This window comes from Scyliorhinus torazame, chromosome 17, assembly GCF_047496885.1.
Source record: "Scyliorhinus torazame isolate Kashiwa2021f chromosome 17, sScyTor2.1, whole genome shotgun sequence".
Taxonomy (NCBI): domain Eukaryota; kingdom Metazoa; phylum Chordata; class Chondrichthyes; order Carcharhiniformes; family Scyliorhinidae; genus Scyliorhinus; species Scyliorhinus torazame.
In genome coordinates this window covers 52,049,434-52,067,709 of record NC_092723.1, presented here as the reverse complement: position 1 = coordinate 52,067,709, position 18,276 = coordinate 52,049,434, and the positions used below count along the sequence as shown (strand labels likewise).

Genomic DNA, 18,276 nt, shown 5'->3' with positions numbered 1-18,276 from the left:
TCAATTTTGTAGACCTCAATCAGGTCCCCCCTCAAACTCCGTCTTTCCAACGAAGACAATCCTAATCTACTCAACCTTTCTTCATAGCTAGCACCCTCCATACCAGGCAACATCCTGGTAAACCTCCTCTGCACCATCTCTAAAGCATCCACATCCTTCTGGTAATGTGGCGACCAGAACTGCATGCAATATTCCAAATGTGGCCTAACCAAAGTCCTATACAACTGTAACATGACCTGCCGACTCTTGTACTCAATACCCCGTCCGATGAAGGCAAGCATGCTGTATGCCTTCTTGACCACTCTATCGACCTGCGTTGCCACCTTCAGGGTACAATGGACCTGAACTCCCAGATCTCCCTGTACATCAATTTTCGCCATGACTCTTCCATTGACCGTATAGTCTGCTCTTGAATTAGATCTTCCAAAATGCATCACCTCGTATTTGCCTGGATTGAACTCCATCTGCCATTTCTCTGCCCAACTCTCCAATCCATCTATATTTTGCTGTATTCTCTGACAGTCCTCCTCGCTATCTGCAACTCCACCAATCTTAGTATCATCTGCAAACTTGCTAATCAGACCACCTATACCTTCGTCCAGATCATTTATGTAAATCACAAACAACAGTGGTCCGAGCACGGATCGCTGTGGAACACCACTAGTCACCTTTCTCCATTTTGAGAGACTCCCTTCCACCACTACTCTCTGTCTCCTGTTGCCCAGCCAGTTCTTTATCCTTCTAGCTAGTACACCCTGAACCCCATACAACTTCACTTTTTCCATCAAACTGCCATGGGAAACTTTATCAAACGCCTTACTGAAGTCCATGTATATGACATCTACAGCCCTTCCCTCATCAATTAACATTGTCACTTCCTCAAATAAATCTATTAGGTTTGTAAGACATGACCTTCCCTGCACAAAACCATGCTGCCTATCACTGATAAATCAATTTTCTTCCAAATGTGAATAGATCCTATCCCTCAGTATCTTCTCCAACAGTTTGCCTACCACTGACGTCAAGCTCACAGGTCTATAATTCCCTGGATTATCCCTGCTACCCTTCTTAAACAAAGGGACAACATTAGCAATTCTCCAGTCCTCCGGGACCTCACCCGTGTTCAAGGATGCTGCAAAGATATCTGTTAAGGCCCCAGCTATTTCGTCCCTCGCTTCCCTCAGTAACCTGGGATTGATCCCATCCGGACCTGGGGACTTGTCCACCTTTTAGAATACCCAAAACCATCCCCCTTCCTTATGCCGACTTGACCTAGAGTATTTAAACATCCACCCCTAGCCTCAACTCCGTCATGTCCCTCTCCTTGGTGAATACCGATGCAAATTACTCATTAAGGATCTCACCCATTTCCTCTGACTCCACGCATAAATTCCCTCTTTTGTCTTTGAGTGGGCCAATCCTTTCTCTAGTTACCCTCTTGCTCCTTATATACGAATAAAAGGCTTTGGGATTTTCATTAACCCTGTTAGCCAAAGGTATTTCATGATCCCTTTTAGCCCCCTTTATTGCGCGTTTGAGATTTGTCCTACTTTCCCGATATTCCTCCAAAGCTTCATCAGTTTTAAGTCGCCTAGATCTTATGTATGCTTCCTTTTTCATCGTAGCTAGCTCACAATTCCACCCGTCATCCATGCTTCTAGTTAATGTTTTTCTGAAGTTCAGCTTTCATTTTGGTACTTCTTCCTTCTAGGCTTGAGATGGTTTTCTTTTTCACTTTATTATTGTCACAAGTAGGCTTACATTAACACTGCAATGAAGTTACTCTGAAAAAACCCTCGTCGTCACACTCCGGCACTTGTTCAGGTCCACTGAGGGAGAATTCAGAATGTCCAATTCACCTAACAAGCACGTCTTTCGGGACTTGTGGGAGGAAACCGGAGCACCCGGAGGAAACCCACACAGACACGGGGAGATCGTGCAGACTCCACACAGACAGTGACCCAAGCGGGAATCAAACCTGGGACCCTGGCGCTGTGAAGCAACAATGCTAACCACTGTGCAAGATTGTCTACTTTCACTGTAGGTTCAGGATCATTTCAAATTTACAGCAAAGATGAGCCAGGCACTCACTGGTTTTGTAACAGTAAAACAGTTCTTTACTTCAGCAACGAGAGAGAGAGAGAGAGAGAGAGAGGTGTGTGTGTGGGTGGGGTGGGGAGTGTTCCTTCTCCTCCTAAGGTCTAAACACTTCCACGGACCAAATATAATACAACAAATGCAAATAAAATAAATACAAAGAGGCCGAAGGGCATCTTCTGTACTGTATTATTCTGTGAAATGACAGGAAGGACTCTTACAATTGGCAGAGTGGTAGTATACACAACGTAGTGGTTAATGGATATTTTTCGGCTCGAGGAAGGTTTATAGTGGAATTTCTTAGGGGTTAGTATTGAGACCCTGGCTCTTCCTGATATATTATTGACCTGCACCTTCAGAATTTGCAGATATGACAAAATGTAGAAGCGTTGTGCATTATGAAGAGAATAGTGTAGAACTTCAAATAGGGCATAAACAAGTTAGTGGAATGGGTGGATAAGTGGCAGGTGAAGTTCACACAGGGAAGTGTGAAGTGATTCATTTTGTTGCAAAGAACATGGAGAGACAATATAAAATAAAAGGTACAACTATAAAAGGGATGCAGGAAAAGAGGGACTTGGGTGTTTAAGTCATTGAAGGTGGCAGGATAGGTTGAGAGTGCAGTTAATAAAGCACAGAATATCCGAGGTTTCATTCATAGAGACATAGAGTAGAAGAGCGAGGAGGTTATGTTGAACTTATACAAGTTCAGCCACAGCTGGAGTATTGCACCCAGTTCTGGATGTCGCACATTCGGGAAGTTGTGACGGTATTGGAAAGAGTGAAGAAAAGATTCATGCAAATGTCCAGGGATGAGAAGCTTAAGTTGGCACAGTTGGGAGTTTTTCCTCAAAGAGGAGAAGGTTGAGAGGTGATTTGACAGAGGTGTTCAAAATCATGAAGGGTTTGGACAGAGTGGATAGGGAGAATCTGTTCCCAATCATGAAAGCATTGAGAATGAATGGGCACAGATTTAAAGTAATTAGCAAAAGAAGCAAAAATGACACGAGGAAAGATGTATTCCCCTAACAGAAATTAGACTGTTTTATGAAAAGGATGAATGTGCAGAGTTATGGGAAGAAGGCAGGAGAATGGCACTAAGTGAATTGCTCATTCGGAGAGCTGGCGCAGACATGATGGGCCGAATGGCATCCTCCTCCACGGTAACAATTCTGTGATTCTGTGAAGTCCCACTCTCAGCTTGTTTTGCTTGTCATTGGCACGTTATGGCTGCAGGGTTGGCTTCTTTTAGATCAGTCGGCTGATGATGGTACTGTTGCAACTGGAGAGACAGGGGCTGCGGGAAATACGCTTTAACCCCCCTCCGCCCCTCAACCCCCATCCCACGAAATCAAGCCCAATTAAAAATTTAATTTACAAGCCAGCATGTTTATATACAATTCATGGTAAATTACACGTCAAAAATTCAACAGTGATCCTCCTTAAAATCGGTACTTTAATATTTCAGCAGAATTCAAAATTAACTTTTATAAATAACGAAGTATGTAACTGAATTGAAGTGAGCCTGACTTCCCACTTAAATATGCAATCTGGACCTGCCCATTGTGGGCGGGATCTAGATCGCAATGCTTTGCGGATCTCGTACCGAGGCAGTTAAATCTCGCAAGACAGCCTCAACGTATCACGAGTTGGGCATAATGAGGCTAGTAGATCATGGCCTGTGTGTCAGGAGTATTGTTATTTTTCATACAACCCATCATTGCTACAACAGGAGGATGGTTAAATTTAAAGGGTCACCTTGACTAATGCAATGCAACCAAGGGTGATCAATTGCGCTATAGAAGATAGGAAAATGAAATAAATAAAATGGGTAAATGATAGAAATACTCAGCAGGCCTGGCAGCATCTGCGGCGAGAGAAACAGAGTGAACTCCAAATCCTGATATAACGTCACCAATCTGAAACATTAACACCGTTTGAGTATTTCAGGCATTTTCTGCATTTGTTTCAGATTTCATCTGGTTTTATTGTTGGAAAATAAAACAAAGCCAACACTATCATTAATCTGCGAGGATTTCCACCAGATCAGGGTACACAACATTGTATTTATGTCAGTAGATCAATATTTGCCTGAACTATAACTCCAAACATAAAGTACAAAGTACCTGATGTAAAATACAAATAAAAGCAGGATTACTTTGAAAATACAATATATAGGCTGAACATTTATGCCTGCTACCCCCAATGCCAGGAGCAAGCTGGCCATGCCGCCTCCATTGCTACTCTTGCTGGGGAGGTGGTGAACAGTCTGTCTGTTATGGGCCTATTGAGGTTCTTAAGTGGCCAATGAATAGTTAATTCAGGGTCTCTATCAGTGGCAGAGGGCATTCTACCAACTGGGAATCATAGGATCCCCACAGTACAGACAGAAAGAGGCCATTCGGCCCATCGGGTCTGCACTGACATGCCGAAAGAGCACTCTACCGAGGCCCACTCCCCGCTACCCAAACCTACACATCTTTGGACACTAAGGGGCAACTTATCATGGCCAATCCACCTAACCTGTATATATTTGGACTGTAAGAGGATTCCGGAGCACCCGGAGAAAACCCATGTAAACATGGGGATAACATGCAAACTCCACATGGGCAGTTACCCAAGGTTAGAATCAAACTGGGTCCCTGGCACTGTGAGGTAGCAGTGTTAACCACTGTGCCACCATCTTGCCCCCGGCATAACCTGGTGCAACCCCACCCTTGGCAGGGCTTGCTTAACTGGCCCTCGCAATCCCCGACTCCATTGACCTGAACTCTGGGCCTGCTCGGGGGCCATAGGGTCAGTGACTGTTGCAGTCCTGGGTAGTCATGAGTCCTGGTGGTGCTGTTCGGAATGAAGAACAGAAGACCATCTGATTGGTCGGCAGCACCTGGAGGTGAGGCATCCTGGCGCAGCGGAAGCCGTGATTTCAGGCAATTAGTTGCCTAAATCCGAATTGTGGCATCCAGCGAAGGAGGAGGTGGGCTCTCTCACGGTCCGGCCACTAACTGCATCAACTGAAATCCGAGCCAAAGTCTTTACTAACACCAATTAGAAAGTAAACTTCCTGGTGTCAATTTTGGTTTCTACAGCTAAGGAACTAAACATTATAGGGTGCAGAGGACATTTGCAATAATGGTTCTGGGGTGGATTATTTTAGCTACAAGATTAGGTTGGTGAGGCTGGGGTTGGTTTCCCTTGGATCAATGGGGATTGAGGGAAGATTTAATGGATAATACAAGATTATGACAGGTTTTGATGAGGAATAACTGTTCCCATTAGTTGACGGTAGAAGGATTAGCAGATATGGATTGAAGACTTTGGATGAGAGATGCATGGAGAATATGAGGAAGAACATTTACACAGCGAATGGTAATGACCCCGACACGCCTTCTGTGGGGGTGGAATGCTGGATGCTGCCAGAATGAGCCTTTCGATACAGCAGATTTTTGTGGGAAACCCTCATGCAAAAATTCAAATTCCAACATCAGAAGAACATATTTGTTAAAAATACTCAGAAGGAAATTCACATTGTGGAAAGGAATGGAACGAAAATGCCCCACATGGACAGAAATAGGCAACTGGCACAATTATGTGTATGGGGAGGGGGGAGTTATAGTGGGCACAAATCACAAATCAATCTTAAATCACCAATGGTGCGCTATTTTGGGATTCTAATTCACCTACAATTCATAGAATTTATAGTGCAGAAGGAGGCCATTTGGCCCATCGAGTCTGCACTGGCTCTTGGAAAGAGCACCCTACTCAAGGTCCACACCTCCACCCTATCCCCATAACCCAGTAACCCCACTAAGGGCAATTTTGGACACTAAGGGCAATTTAGCATGGCCAATCCACCTAACCTGCACATCTGTGGATTGTGGGAGGAAACCGGAGCACCCGGAGGAAACCCACGCACACACGGGGAGAATGTGCAGACTCCGCACAGACAGTGACCCAAGCCGGGAATCGAACCTGGGACCCTGGAGCTGTGAAGCAATTGTGCTATCCACAATGCTACCGTTCAAATCACAAGAGATCAAAGTTCAATAGTTTTGATCATTAACTATAATGGGTTTTCAGTGCTAAACAATAATGTCTGAAATTTTCTTCATCATTCAAACCTGACCAAATTAAAATCTTTAAAAACACTATAAGGAAGAAAATGCAGATAGTCAATTCACGCCATCAATTATATCAGGCATGGAGAGGCCTGGCCAGTATATTATTGTTGATAGCAGATGGTCACTGTTACAGGCGTCTTGGGGAGAAAACATGAAAAACCCAGCACTTATCAAGAGTGTTTTATTGTTCTTTTTAAAGACTTACAGATGAGCTTGGCTCCTTGGATTTCCTGTAATGAACAATTGTGATGGAAATGATGTGAATGTTTTCAATTCAGTCAGCCTCGTTCCATTAACACAAAATTAATTGGACACACAATCTACCTAACTTATCAGTTAGCTGAAGGGTGGCTTGGTTGTTTACTTGGCTGATCCTTCTCTTGAGGTTTTGTTTCTTGTTTGTGGTACAAAATGGAGTTTGCTGGAAAATACAGTAAAGCATTTCTAACGAAGAACAGCCTGTCAATTGGTATAAGGGCTTGAGGAAATACCTTTGAACCAGATGGCAATGAGGAGATAAAAGCCATCAGAGATAAAGAGGAAAGACAGAAACCATTCAAGTAAAAAAACAATCAGAATCATTTTTGGCCTCAATATTAATTGGAATTCAATATGTTCAAAGCACACAACCAAATGGCTGGGGAAACGATGATAGCTAACTACAATGACATTAAATAATAGGTAAAAGCAAAACCATGCAATATATAAATTATATTATTCAAATTTATTCCAAGTACGTGAACCTAAATATTCCTGTGGATTACCTTTGTGATGTTGGAGATGACATCTCTGAGAATTTGGAACTTTGCTGTCGCATTGCTTGTAATTTACTATGACTTTCTGGAGCTGATGTGGCCTTTGTAGAACTTGATGTAGTTGTGCATTCAGTATCAGAAGCAACTGCCTTTGCTTTTGCCTTCTCTTTCTCTCGATCAGTTTGATTCACTGGTACTGAATTTGCTCGTCCCATACCAATTTTTGAGGGTTCTTTCAGACGAGAAACTGGGATTCCTCCATGCTTGCTGCTAACGAGGCTTGGGTCAATGTTGCTGCTCACAGGCCTGTTGACACCTCCTCGGCCAGTGATGCAAACAGAACTTGATTTGGCTGGACGCGGCAAGCTACGGTACTGCACGGCTGTCCTCGCACCTGACGACATAAAGCCATCATGGTTTTGGGAAACATCAAGGCTGGTTTTCCTGGAGTTTGACGGCTTAATAGGGATGCCTGTAGATTTCTGAGTTTTCACTACTGATGAGGAGTTTCCACCGGCTGTCATCACTGTTGCTGTGCCTGTAGTAGGTTTTTTATAGCCAAAAGAACCACCAGTAGAAGGCCTCGAAATGCCTGATGGAGGTTTGCGTGTTTCTCCAACTCGGTCTCTGCTAGCATCAGATGACGACCTTTGCAAACTTGTTCCTTTGAGAGCTAATTTTCCTTTGTCTTGCACTTTAGAATCAATTTTACCTGCAATTACAAAATAAAGAATGAAGACAAAATAAAAGTAAACTATTACAGAAAAATAGTGCGCTTCTTCACTTTCTCAATGTAATTTATTGTTCAGTTAATCCTAAGATTCTGGCTCACAAAAATAAATAACAAAGCATAAACAGCTCTCCAAGGCGGGTCTTCCACCCAAGGGAGGAGGGAAGCTCAACCTGCTGCTAATCAACACTCAGTAAAATGGCAGCAGGCCTCTTGGAGTCACTGACCACTCGCCATATCGAAAATTCAGGCCTATGAGTAAGTTTAGTGGATTCTTTTCAGAATGATGCTATTTTCTTTGTAATTTCTAATAAGCATTTTTACTGCATGAATCTTATTGAGGAAAGAAAGTTGACACCCAAAAATGGTTTGCATAGAATAATTTATGTAATTTGGTAAGTTAATTTTATGATAATTGGTGGAATGCAAATAGCTTAGTTTGGGGAAATGTGCTCTTTCCTTTTTTTTTTAAAATGACAGTTGAGTTGCTGATTGGTAACTTTTTACACCTGTTCACAAACCAGTTTTTAAATTGCTTTTTCAGTTTGCCGTTGGGATACATCAGCCAATTAGTATAACTTAATTATTTAACCTCAATTTTATTTGGTTCACAGACATTTATGACAGTTTAATATGCAACATTCACTTTAAGGTGTGATGCTTTGGCCGACTTTTAGATTATGCACAGCAAAGTTTTTAATTTACTCTTGCATGTTATGAAGGGAACAATGGACATTTGTGCTTTCGCTGTTGAAATAATTAGTTTGAATGGCTAAATTAATCAAAGGCTTAAAGGGTATAAGTCAATTCATGCAGACATGCATAGACCATGATCTTAATGCATGTTGAGGTCATTTACCTCACGTTTTAAGGCATTATGTAAAATGATGATTCTAGCAACCTTCTAATGCGAAGCGGAACTAACCATACAATCAAGCTATACCAGTAGCGCGCAACATATGTTCTGGTTCATTTAGGCTATGACACACTAAGGATGGGGGTAGCACGGTGGTGCAGTGAGTAGCACTGCTGCCTCACGGCGCTGAGGTCCCAGGTTCGATCCTGGCTCTGGGTCACTGTCCATGTGGAGGTTTGCACATTCTCCCCGTGTTTGCGTGGGTTTCGCCCCCACAACCCAAAAGGTGTGCAGGCTAGGTGGATTGAATACGCTAAATTGCCCCTTAATTGAAGAAAATGAATTGGGTACTCTAAATTTTTTTTAAAAAAATCTACGTGAGAGTGTTACAATTAGATCCACACACCATAAGATGTAAGAGCAGAAGTAGGCCATTCGGCCCATCGAGGTTGCTCACCCATTCAATGAGATCATGACTGATCTGATATGATGATCCTCAACTCCACTTTCCCACCTTATCCCCATAACCCTTGATTCCCTCACTGATTACAAATTCTGTCTATATCAATCTTGAACATACTTAATGATCCAGCCTCCACAGCCCTCTACAATAAACAATCCCATAGATTCACTACCATTGAGAGAAGGAATTTCTCCTCATCTCTGTTTTAAATGGGCAGCCCCTTACTCTTGAGATCATACTTGGTCTTAAGACTCTCCCACAGGGGAAACAACTTCTCAGTATCTACCATGTCAAGCCACCTGAGAATCCTATGTGTCTCCATCAGGTCACCTCTCATTCGTCTAAACTCCGATGAGTAAAGTTCCAACCTACTCAACCTCCCCTCATAAGAAAATCCCTCCATGCCCAGGATCAACCTTGTGAACCTTCTCTGGACTGTCTCCAATGCCAGTCTATCACACAGCTTAAAATTACATATAGTACACATAATAATGCAATGTGGATTCTTCACAATTAATGGGACGTTATCACCACTGTGTGAATTAAACATGTCTTTATGTGCTTTAAGAGAGAGTGAATAACCCCATCTGTGACAAAAATAAATCATTCATGATGTGCAGTCTTGACCTGATGACCTGAAGTGTGCCAGTAGCCTCTAAAGGCCATAGTTTTTTTTAAATCTTAAGTTTGTATGTTCATCACTGGCTGGGTCAGCATTTGTTGCCCAACTGTAATTGCCCTTGAACTGAGTGGCTTATTAAGCCATTTTTTGGGGGGTAGTTAAGAGTCAACCGCATCACTGTGTGCATCTGGCATCACATGTAGGCCAGACCAGGTAAGGCTGGCAGATTTCCTTCCCTGAACGACATTAGTTAACCAGATGTGTTTTTACAACAATCAGCAGTGGTTTCGTGGTCATCATTAGACTTTTCATTCCAGATTTTTAATGAATTCAAATGTCACCATCTGCCATGGTGAGATTTGAACCCGGGACCCCAAAACATTACCCTGGGTCTCTGGATTATTAGCCCAGTGACAAGACTACTGCGTCACTGCCTCCCCCGTGCCACCACCTCCCGTGCAGGTTCGCTCTTGACCCAAGTTGACTTATGTGATTTCAACAAGGGCTCAACAATCATGAGCTAAGGGAGAGGAAAACCAGCCTGTGTTCCACCTTCTAGTTCATATCTAGAATCCAGCTGGAAACTATGCATATAGATGGCAGATCAATATAACTAGATGTTGCTTTATTCAAAATAACATTGTAACATTCACTGTGTTGGTTCACATATAAAGAAGGCCACTTTGTTCCAATACCAGAGTTGGCATAGGCGGGATCATACTGTCGACAGGAGTGAAAATATTCGGAAAAATCAAAATAACTCAACATCGAGTACTGGTTCACAATTTGAATTGAAATAAGATAAAAAAAACAAAATGAGAAGTTTGAGCTGTACATAGAGAAACAGCCAAAAATGTCAATAGGATGATACCATCACCTGAGGAATGAAAAATATGGAACAAATCCCATATTTTACAAATATGGGGCCTACTGGAGCCACAGGTTTTGGTATTTAACAGGTGCATAGTCACAATTCCCCTATGTTCTCTAGTGCAGGGCCTCAATATGGTTGTAATCCAACATCCAAACATTGTGCATTGATCACTCTTTTTAATTAGCTATTCAAAGATAAGAGGCTAGAGCCATGAGGTAGCTATTAACATCCAGGATTGTACTGTTGAAAGAGCTAGGCTCAATATTTGAATTTGTTAATTTATTTCCTCTCAGGGGAAAATGGATTTATAAGCATCAACAGAGCAAGTTTCTGTGCTGGAAATGTTACTTAATTAACACTTAATTTTATGGTCAGTTGCACAATAAATCAGCTGTAATGACAACTGACGCAATAAGAGCTATAAAACAATGGTTGCAGTCTGCCTCATGAATTAAGAAATTCAGTGAGACAGGATTCGATATAATTATTGTGGGTGGCGAAATAATTTTGCTTGAACTGAAATATTTTCGAAGTAGTAATACTCCCAATTGCTTCAAATTCAAAATGGGTGGGATCGGGAGTGATTTATGTAACCAACACTTTACCAGCTTGATTCAATGTTCATTCAAAAGAAACATTCACTGCAGTGCGCCAAGCACGGTGCTCCTGCTTTAGAATAAATTAACACACTATTTAAGTCGCCTGCCAAAGTTGATTCAAAAGTTGAGGAGTGAATGGCAATGGAAAATTCCACTTAACGGAATTTAATTGTGTTTTGTTTACAGTGAGACTGAGCAGTATAATCAAGGCTGAGAATTCAGATTTATGGCATTGAACTGAATTGACATAGCAGGTGCAATCGACTGTGATGGCAAAAAACATTTTGTTTGTCCTTCATATTGCTCCATTAAACCTAGCTCACCAATACAGAGAATTCACTGTATTCACAATACCAATCAGAGGTCCAATTCAGACCGGCAATGACTTTACTTGGCCTCCAAATTAAACAATGTTGAACTGAAGTCTTGCTATGAAAGAGCACTACAATGTCTGGTTAGAAAAAACCCAAAGGTAAATTAGATATTGGCAATGCATGACACTTTAATTTACCTTTCTCTATGTTGTCCCTGACTTTGTTAGCTGGCAATTCATCATATCTCATCTATTGATATATACTTTAAACATTTTACTAACACAATATATGATAAGACTATCAGATAACCTGGTTATAACTATTAATCAATTTGAATAAAACAAGGTTTAGGGGTATAATTACAGCAGGGAAAAAGGCATGTTTCTTTTCATTTGTCTCTGCCACTCCTTTTCCATGCATTTTTTCCTGAAGAGGGTACACAGCTTGCAATTGACAGTTACAAATTTAGTTCAGAGCAATCAATGCCAATCTGATTAACCAGCATTGCTCAAGCAAAACAAGTATAGCCCCTCTGCTTCTCTCTCTCAACCATATCCCATTGCTGTCACTCACTGTAAATATCTCAACTGAACACAATCTGATATCTAGCTGAGAACGAAGAAATAAGCTGTGGATTCCATACAGGAAAGCTAATCCTTGACCTTGTGTTTGCAAAGGTTATCCCTGTTCACAATATTATAATGACATTTATTAAAAAAAAAATAGTATATTTTGTGTGGTGGTGGTATTTCAATGTCGGCGACCCTGGAGTAATAAGTTTAATGTGTCTTTCTAATCAAACTGGAAAACTACAGTTTAGATCACAGGTTTGTTCGATGCTTTCCTACAAAAAGTAGGAAAAATACCTTGGGCGAGATTCTCCGACCCCCGCCGGGTCGGAGAATCGCCGGGGGCTGGCGTGAATCCCGGCCCCGCCGGTTGCCAAATTCTCCGGCACCGGATATTCGGCGGGGGCGGGAATCGCGCCGCGCCGGTTGCCCCCCCCCCCCCCCCCCCCGGAGATACTCCGGCCCAGATGGGCCGAAGTCCCGCTGCTAAAATGCCTGTCCCGCCGGCGTAGATTAAACCACCTACCTTACCGGCAGGACAAGGCGGTGCGGGCGGGCTCCGGGGTCCTGGGGGGGGGGGGGGGGGGGGGGGGGGGGGGCGCGGGGCGATCTGGCCCCGGGGGGTGTCCCCACGGTGGCCTGGCCCGCGATCGGGGCCCACCGATCCGCGGGTGGGCCTGTGCCGTGGGGGCACTCTTTCCCTTCTGCCTTCGCCATGGTCTCCACCATGGCGGAGGCGGAAGAGACTCTCTCCACTGCGCATGCGCGGGAATGCCGTCAGCGGCCGCTAATGCTTCCACGCATGCGCCGCCCGGAGATGTCATTTCCGCGCCAGCTGGCGGGGCACCAAAGGCCTTTTCCGCCAGCTGGCGGGGCGGAAATACGGCCGGCGCGGGCCTAGCCCGACTGATTTGCGCCATTTTGGACGCCAATCGGCGGACATCGCGCCGATACAGGAGAATTTTGCCCCTTATCCGCCAACAATTTTCACTCTTCTAGCTGTACCAATGAAATAACCGATGTCATCCAAGATGTTATGACAGGAATCATACTCTGTCAAATCTATCACTACACCTTGGCTCAATGATGCCTGATGTTCTGCTGTCCCTTGTCAATATTTTGCTAATTGCATTTAGTATGGTAATCATTCCTTTGAATATATTTTGAGTTACTATTTCCTCCAAATATTCATATTTTCTCCTAATTCTTCCCAATTCTTTGCCTCGTGCTTCTCTGCAATTGACACCTATTAACATGTTCACTTGAAGTCATTTACAGCCCAATTCACAGTTTACTGGCGAATAGCAGGGCTCCTACTTTCTTTTGCCTCCGATGTATAGAGGGCTAACAGAGAACCTGTGCCAATTCACTCTCTCAAAACCGGCGTCAGAGTTTAAGGTGAAAACTACTGAAAACAGCTACATGGTTCCCAAGTTCATTTTATTTTGAAACAATATGTGTATAACATTTCTGCGGTACATTGTAGGTCTCCAACAGTACCTGCAATGAGTTGGGGGCGGGGGGTTGGCGATTTAAATTACTTTATCGGATGGTTCCCAGCCGAGGACAATTGTCCAGAGGAAGTTAGCCCTTCTGGACAACCGATGTGTGGACCTTCCTCGAGGGATTCCCCAGTGCATCTTTGGGGTACCGCCTAAAGGTGACGCTGGGGAGCATTGTATTAGAAGCCCTGCCCACAAAACTGTTCTCACTCTCCAAGGTGAATTGATTGCTATTGCCACAATAATCAAAACCTTACCAAACAACAACTCTTAAATATATCAAGGAAAATATTTTTTTTAAATTATCATTTTAAAAGCTCTTGGTTCACCCTGATCCATGACAAATTTTACATTTGTCAATACACAAATGGGTTTGAGTGGAAATTCAGGGATTAGAATACTTTTCCAAAAATTGCCGAAATTCAGACACTTCACCCAATTCTACTTTGGCTGGAACAATCATTCACTACATAATACAAAGAATGTGCTGACAGGGAGAAAAAATATATTGTACAACTCACAACAGCAAGAATAAACCAGAATTTTTGTCACGTACTGGCATTATGTAAACCACTGCCAGCATTATCAGTGGCAACCTTTGTATTTAGTCAATGGTGCATTGTACTCCCTTCATTGAATAAAAAATGGCAATTATGTTTCCTGAGTTCTTGGGTGTAATTCTCTGAGCCAGATCTAAGTATAATGCAATAATAAAAAATATAAAATTTCTTCCCTAGGCGCCGTTGATTAAGCGAGAATGAAGCTCTGGAACGATGTCAGTAATGGTAATACAATGTACAATGTTTTAAGTGTACCTGAATTTATTTTTACAATTGACTATTGCAGTAAACTAAGCATATTAATAAACTATTTAAATGCCCTCCTACTGTAATAGGAATGTACAGCATTGTGCATTGGTCGGTTTTCACAAATTAAATTACAAAGCTTTATTGGAAAAAAGTTACATTCTTCTCCCAGTTGAACACTTAAGCTGGAATTCTCCAGCCGTTGGGATTTTCTTTTCTTGCTGGGAACGCACTCCCATCTGATCTGCGGGGTTTCCTGGCGGTGAGGGGTGGTGTCCCATTGACACGCGGTGGTAAGGGAGAATTCCGCCGTGAGCGAACAGTGCGTCGCCGGGAAACACACGGCTGGGAGGCTGAAGAATGCCGCCCTTAATTAATAAAATCAAAGCAAAGAGTTTTGAAGTGCCAGGATTGGATTTTGTTCCAGCGATGCATGTCTCTCAACATCGGTTAAGTACTGGCCTAAACCCCCCACCCTCATCACTTCCAAAGACCATTAAGTTCTCGTCATGAACCTCACTGGCCAGCATGGAGCTTTCAACACAATTAAGGGCACTGGAGGGCAAAATTCTTCTCCTGGAGAGCTGCCAGCTAATCGGAGCCACCTGTTGCAGTGGTTACTGCCTACACTGTCCAAGGGCCCAGCCCAAGATTGATACTGGATCCCGGTACACAGGTGAGTTTAGAGTGGATGTGGGCTGCGGGGAGGTGGGTCACTGGCAAAAGGTGTGGCAGGGGCTTCAGGGGTGGCATTCAGTGGCCCTTGTGCCTTTGAACAAGCCCCCACCATGTTGCCACAAGAAAACTCAACAGGATTTGCGGAACAGCTTAGAGGAACTGTTTGCAGAAATACTCCGTGAGCCTGATGGGATTTGAACACGCAACCCTTGGCTCTGAAGTCAGGCGCGCTACCGTTGCACCACAAGCTGAGACGCCAAAATCCAGGAACCAGAGCTGCAGGAAAACTCCATGAGCCTGGCATGGGAAAACCATGTGAGTCCCATTAAATCTCCAAACCACCACTACATTCCGGTGGATTCAGAGATAATTGGCATCAAGTGACTCATGAATGAGCCTCATTGCTCTCCTGCTATAGGTGGGCAGAATTCCCACTCTGTCCACAGATGGGGGATAGTTTTCCCGATCTTAGGAATCAACTGTGGGTAATCCCTCCTGAATGTCCCAGCAATCCCCGCCACCATGGTGGATCCCACCAAGTCCAGACTCTAGGAGGAGACCGCATGGCAAGAATGCTCATGAGGAATAGGATGCTTTCAACCAGGCAGAAAATCTTCCTTATCGAAATTCTGTGGCGCGATTCTCCGAGCCCCGCGACAGGCCAGAGAATCGCCGCAACCACACCACGCCGCCCGATTCTCCGAGGTGCGGAGAATCAGCGCCATTTGCGCCGTCGCGTTTGGCGCGGCGCCGGTCGTGGGCCACTGTCCGCCGGCGGGAACTCTGCGCAATGGGTCAGGGGGCGGCCTGTGGGGGGGGAGGGGGGGGCGTCCCTGGGGGGCCTCCGATGGGGTCTGTCCCGCGATCGGGGCCCACCTATCAGCGGGCCGGCCTCTCCCCCCCCCCAGGCTTACTTTGTTGCGCGGCCGGCCCCTGAACCCCCAAGCCATGTTGCTTAGGGGCCGGCATACTAAAGACGTCCCCCACGCATGCGCAGGTTGGCGTGGCCCAACTACGCATGCGCGGGTTGGCGCGGCGCCCATTTGGCACCGGGAAGGGAGGCTGGAGCGGCGTGAACCGCTCCAGCACCATGCTGGCCCCCAGCGCCCATTTCGCGCCATCGTGAAACGCGACGGAGTTCACGACGGCGCAAACACTTAGTCTCCATTTTGGAGAATCGTGCCCCTGATCTGCATGCTCGTGGCAAATGTTTGCAAAATCAGTCCTCAACAATCAAACATAAAAAGTCATAGGGCGCAATCTAATGGGCGCACTGCGCCCGACCTGGGGCATGGCTGGTAACGATTTACCCGGCTGGTCACGCCTTGTTAGACCTAGCGGCATCTCGCAAGACATCACGATCTGGATCCCGCCCAAGATTTGCATATTCAAGTGTGTAGTTAGCCTCATTTAAATAGGTCTTTGCCAGCCCTACCCAGCGTCCGGGATCAAACCCCCTTGCCTTGGAGACCCTGAACCGGCGCCATTTAACACTGGTCCCTACAAATGTGGACCAGGTGAAATGGCACTTAAGGGGGTCTCCAAGGCAATGAGAGGCCTCTGGGTGGTCGGTCTCTGGGAAGGGTGGTACCCAGGAACTGCTGATGCCACCCAGGCACCTTGGCACTGGCACCCTGGCAGTGCCACCTGGGAGCTCTGGCAGTGCCACTTGGGGGTGATTGTAAGCGAGGCCTCGTTGGGGCCTTCCTCACTGAGGCCCCAAAAAAGAAGAGTCCCGTTTAATTGTGGAGTCGTTCTCGGGAAACACCCTGCTAATCACGCCCACAATTGGAGCCTGTTCCTTTCCCGCTAAATCGTGCCCATAATCGACAACAGTATGTGCTATCTGGTATCACAACAGCAGTTGGAATACCTATGGAGGCAAGTAAGGGTGCATTGTACTAAAACAGTTAGGAGCTATGTTCACCAGATGTCACAAGCCTAGTTCATATATTATCACTTGATTAAGCTCACTTTGGAGCTTGTGCCTTCCACAGGAAGCATGACTCTATGGAGGCAGGAAATTGCATGACTATTCAGCCCAGAAGGGGAAACTCCATGTATGGAGATTTTTAAAAATAAATTGCGGGAACCTTTTATTTTATTGGTAAAAGTTGAAGTGACTGTATAGAGGTGGGAGTAAATGAAGTAATATTGAGAGCCAAAAGGACAGAGAAACAAATTGGAGAACCAGGAATAGAGTTTCTGTCAGGTTGCATTAGCTTTACCTGCACAACTCAGTTGGCCAAACCAGCGCACAAGACTGAGAAATTTCACACTCAAGTTACATCCCACCCAAAGGAGTCTCAGCAATTTTTTACATTTGCTTAAAAAACATTGTGCTGGAAACCCACTCACAAAACTAGTCAGGCCTCCACGTTGAATTAACAAAGACGGTGGGCCGGATTTTATGTGTCCATACTGCCATATTTAAGTATATAATCAAGGGTCAATTGAGCTTGTTTACAAGCCAATTGACCTCGATAATACAACTGCCCATGCCATAACATGGTTGGCATGGGCAGTCAGGCTGGAGTGGGTATGCTGTTTTTCTTCCAGACTTTTTAAAAGGGTGAAGATGGAGGGGTACTATCATCTGGGGGTGGATTTGTAAATCAGTGGCCAACTCTCTCCATCCCCCCATGATAGTATTTCGTCCGAACTACCTGCTTGCCACAAAAACACCAGCACTGGGTGAGCAACAGCCTCAAACATTGCCTAAAGCTCTTGTAAAGCAACATTTTAAGGAGTCTGGAAAATTAAAGCTACTCAACGGCATCACATACCAAACAGATGGCTCAAACGTTCATACCACAACCTGTCAATCTGCTCCCCATTTGCTCTTCATCAATGCGAAGTACTCCTATAATCATACACCACTATCGTTCCATCCCATGTATAGCTCAGGAAGTCCCAAATTCATGCTGTAACAATAGAACGTCTTCCACATTCATGTCTTTGATAATTTTGCATTATGTACTAAAGCAGTATAACATAATTCACAGGTTAGCATTCAGATTTAGCATGTCTATCACCTTTTGTATGTGCTTCTGCAAAACAGATAATTTACTTTCTGATTGTACCACAAGGTGGCACACAACTCAAGGAAACAGGACCTAACTGGTGGAAGGTTCGCAGGTCTTGGCCTTCAGGGACGAGACTACTGTTGGACATTCTTCTAGTAGGTAATGCAGGGCGGAGACAGCAAGGTGAGTTGATATGAAGATTTAATTCATTGTGTCACTCAGTGCAGAGGCTGAGCGAAGAAAGGAGAGTGAAAATCTTGGCAA

The 18,276-nt window shown here is 44.4% G+C and overlaps 1 protein-coding gene across 8 annotated transcripts in view; it reads right to left on the bottom strand.

Annotated features, from left to right (window-relative positions):
- LOC140393873 (neuron navigator 1-like) overlaps positions 1–18,276 on the bottom strand; it is a 970,643-nt gene that overhangs the window by 172,810 nt on the left and 779,557 nt on the right. For all 8 annotated transcript variants that reach the window (XM_072480430.1, XM_072480425.1, XM_072480424.1 and 5 more), the window contains one exon: positions 6,983–7,685. In XM_072480430.1, coding sequence (XP_072336531.1) covers positions 6,983–7,685 — 703 coding nt within the window. The remainder of the gene's footprint in view (positions 1–6,982; positions 7,686–18,276) is intronic.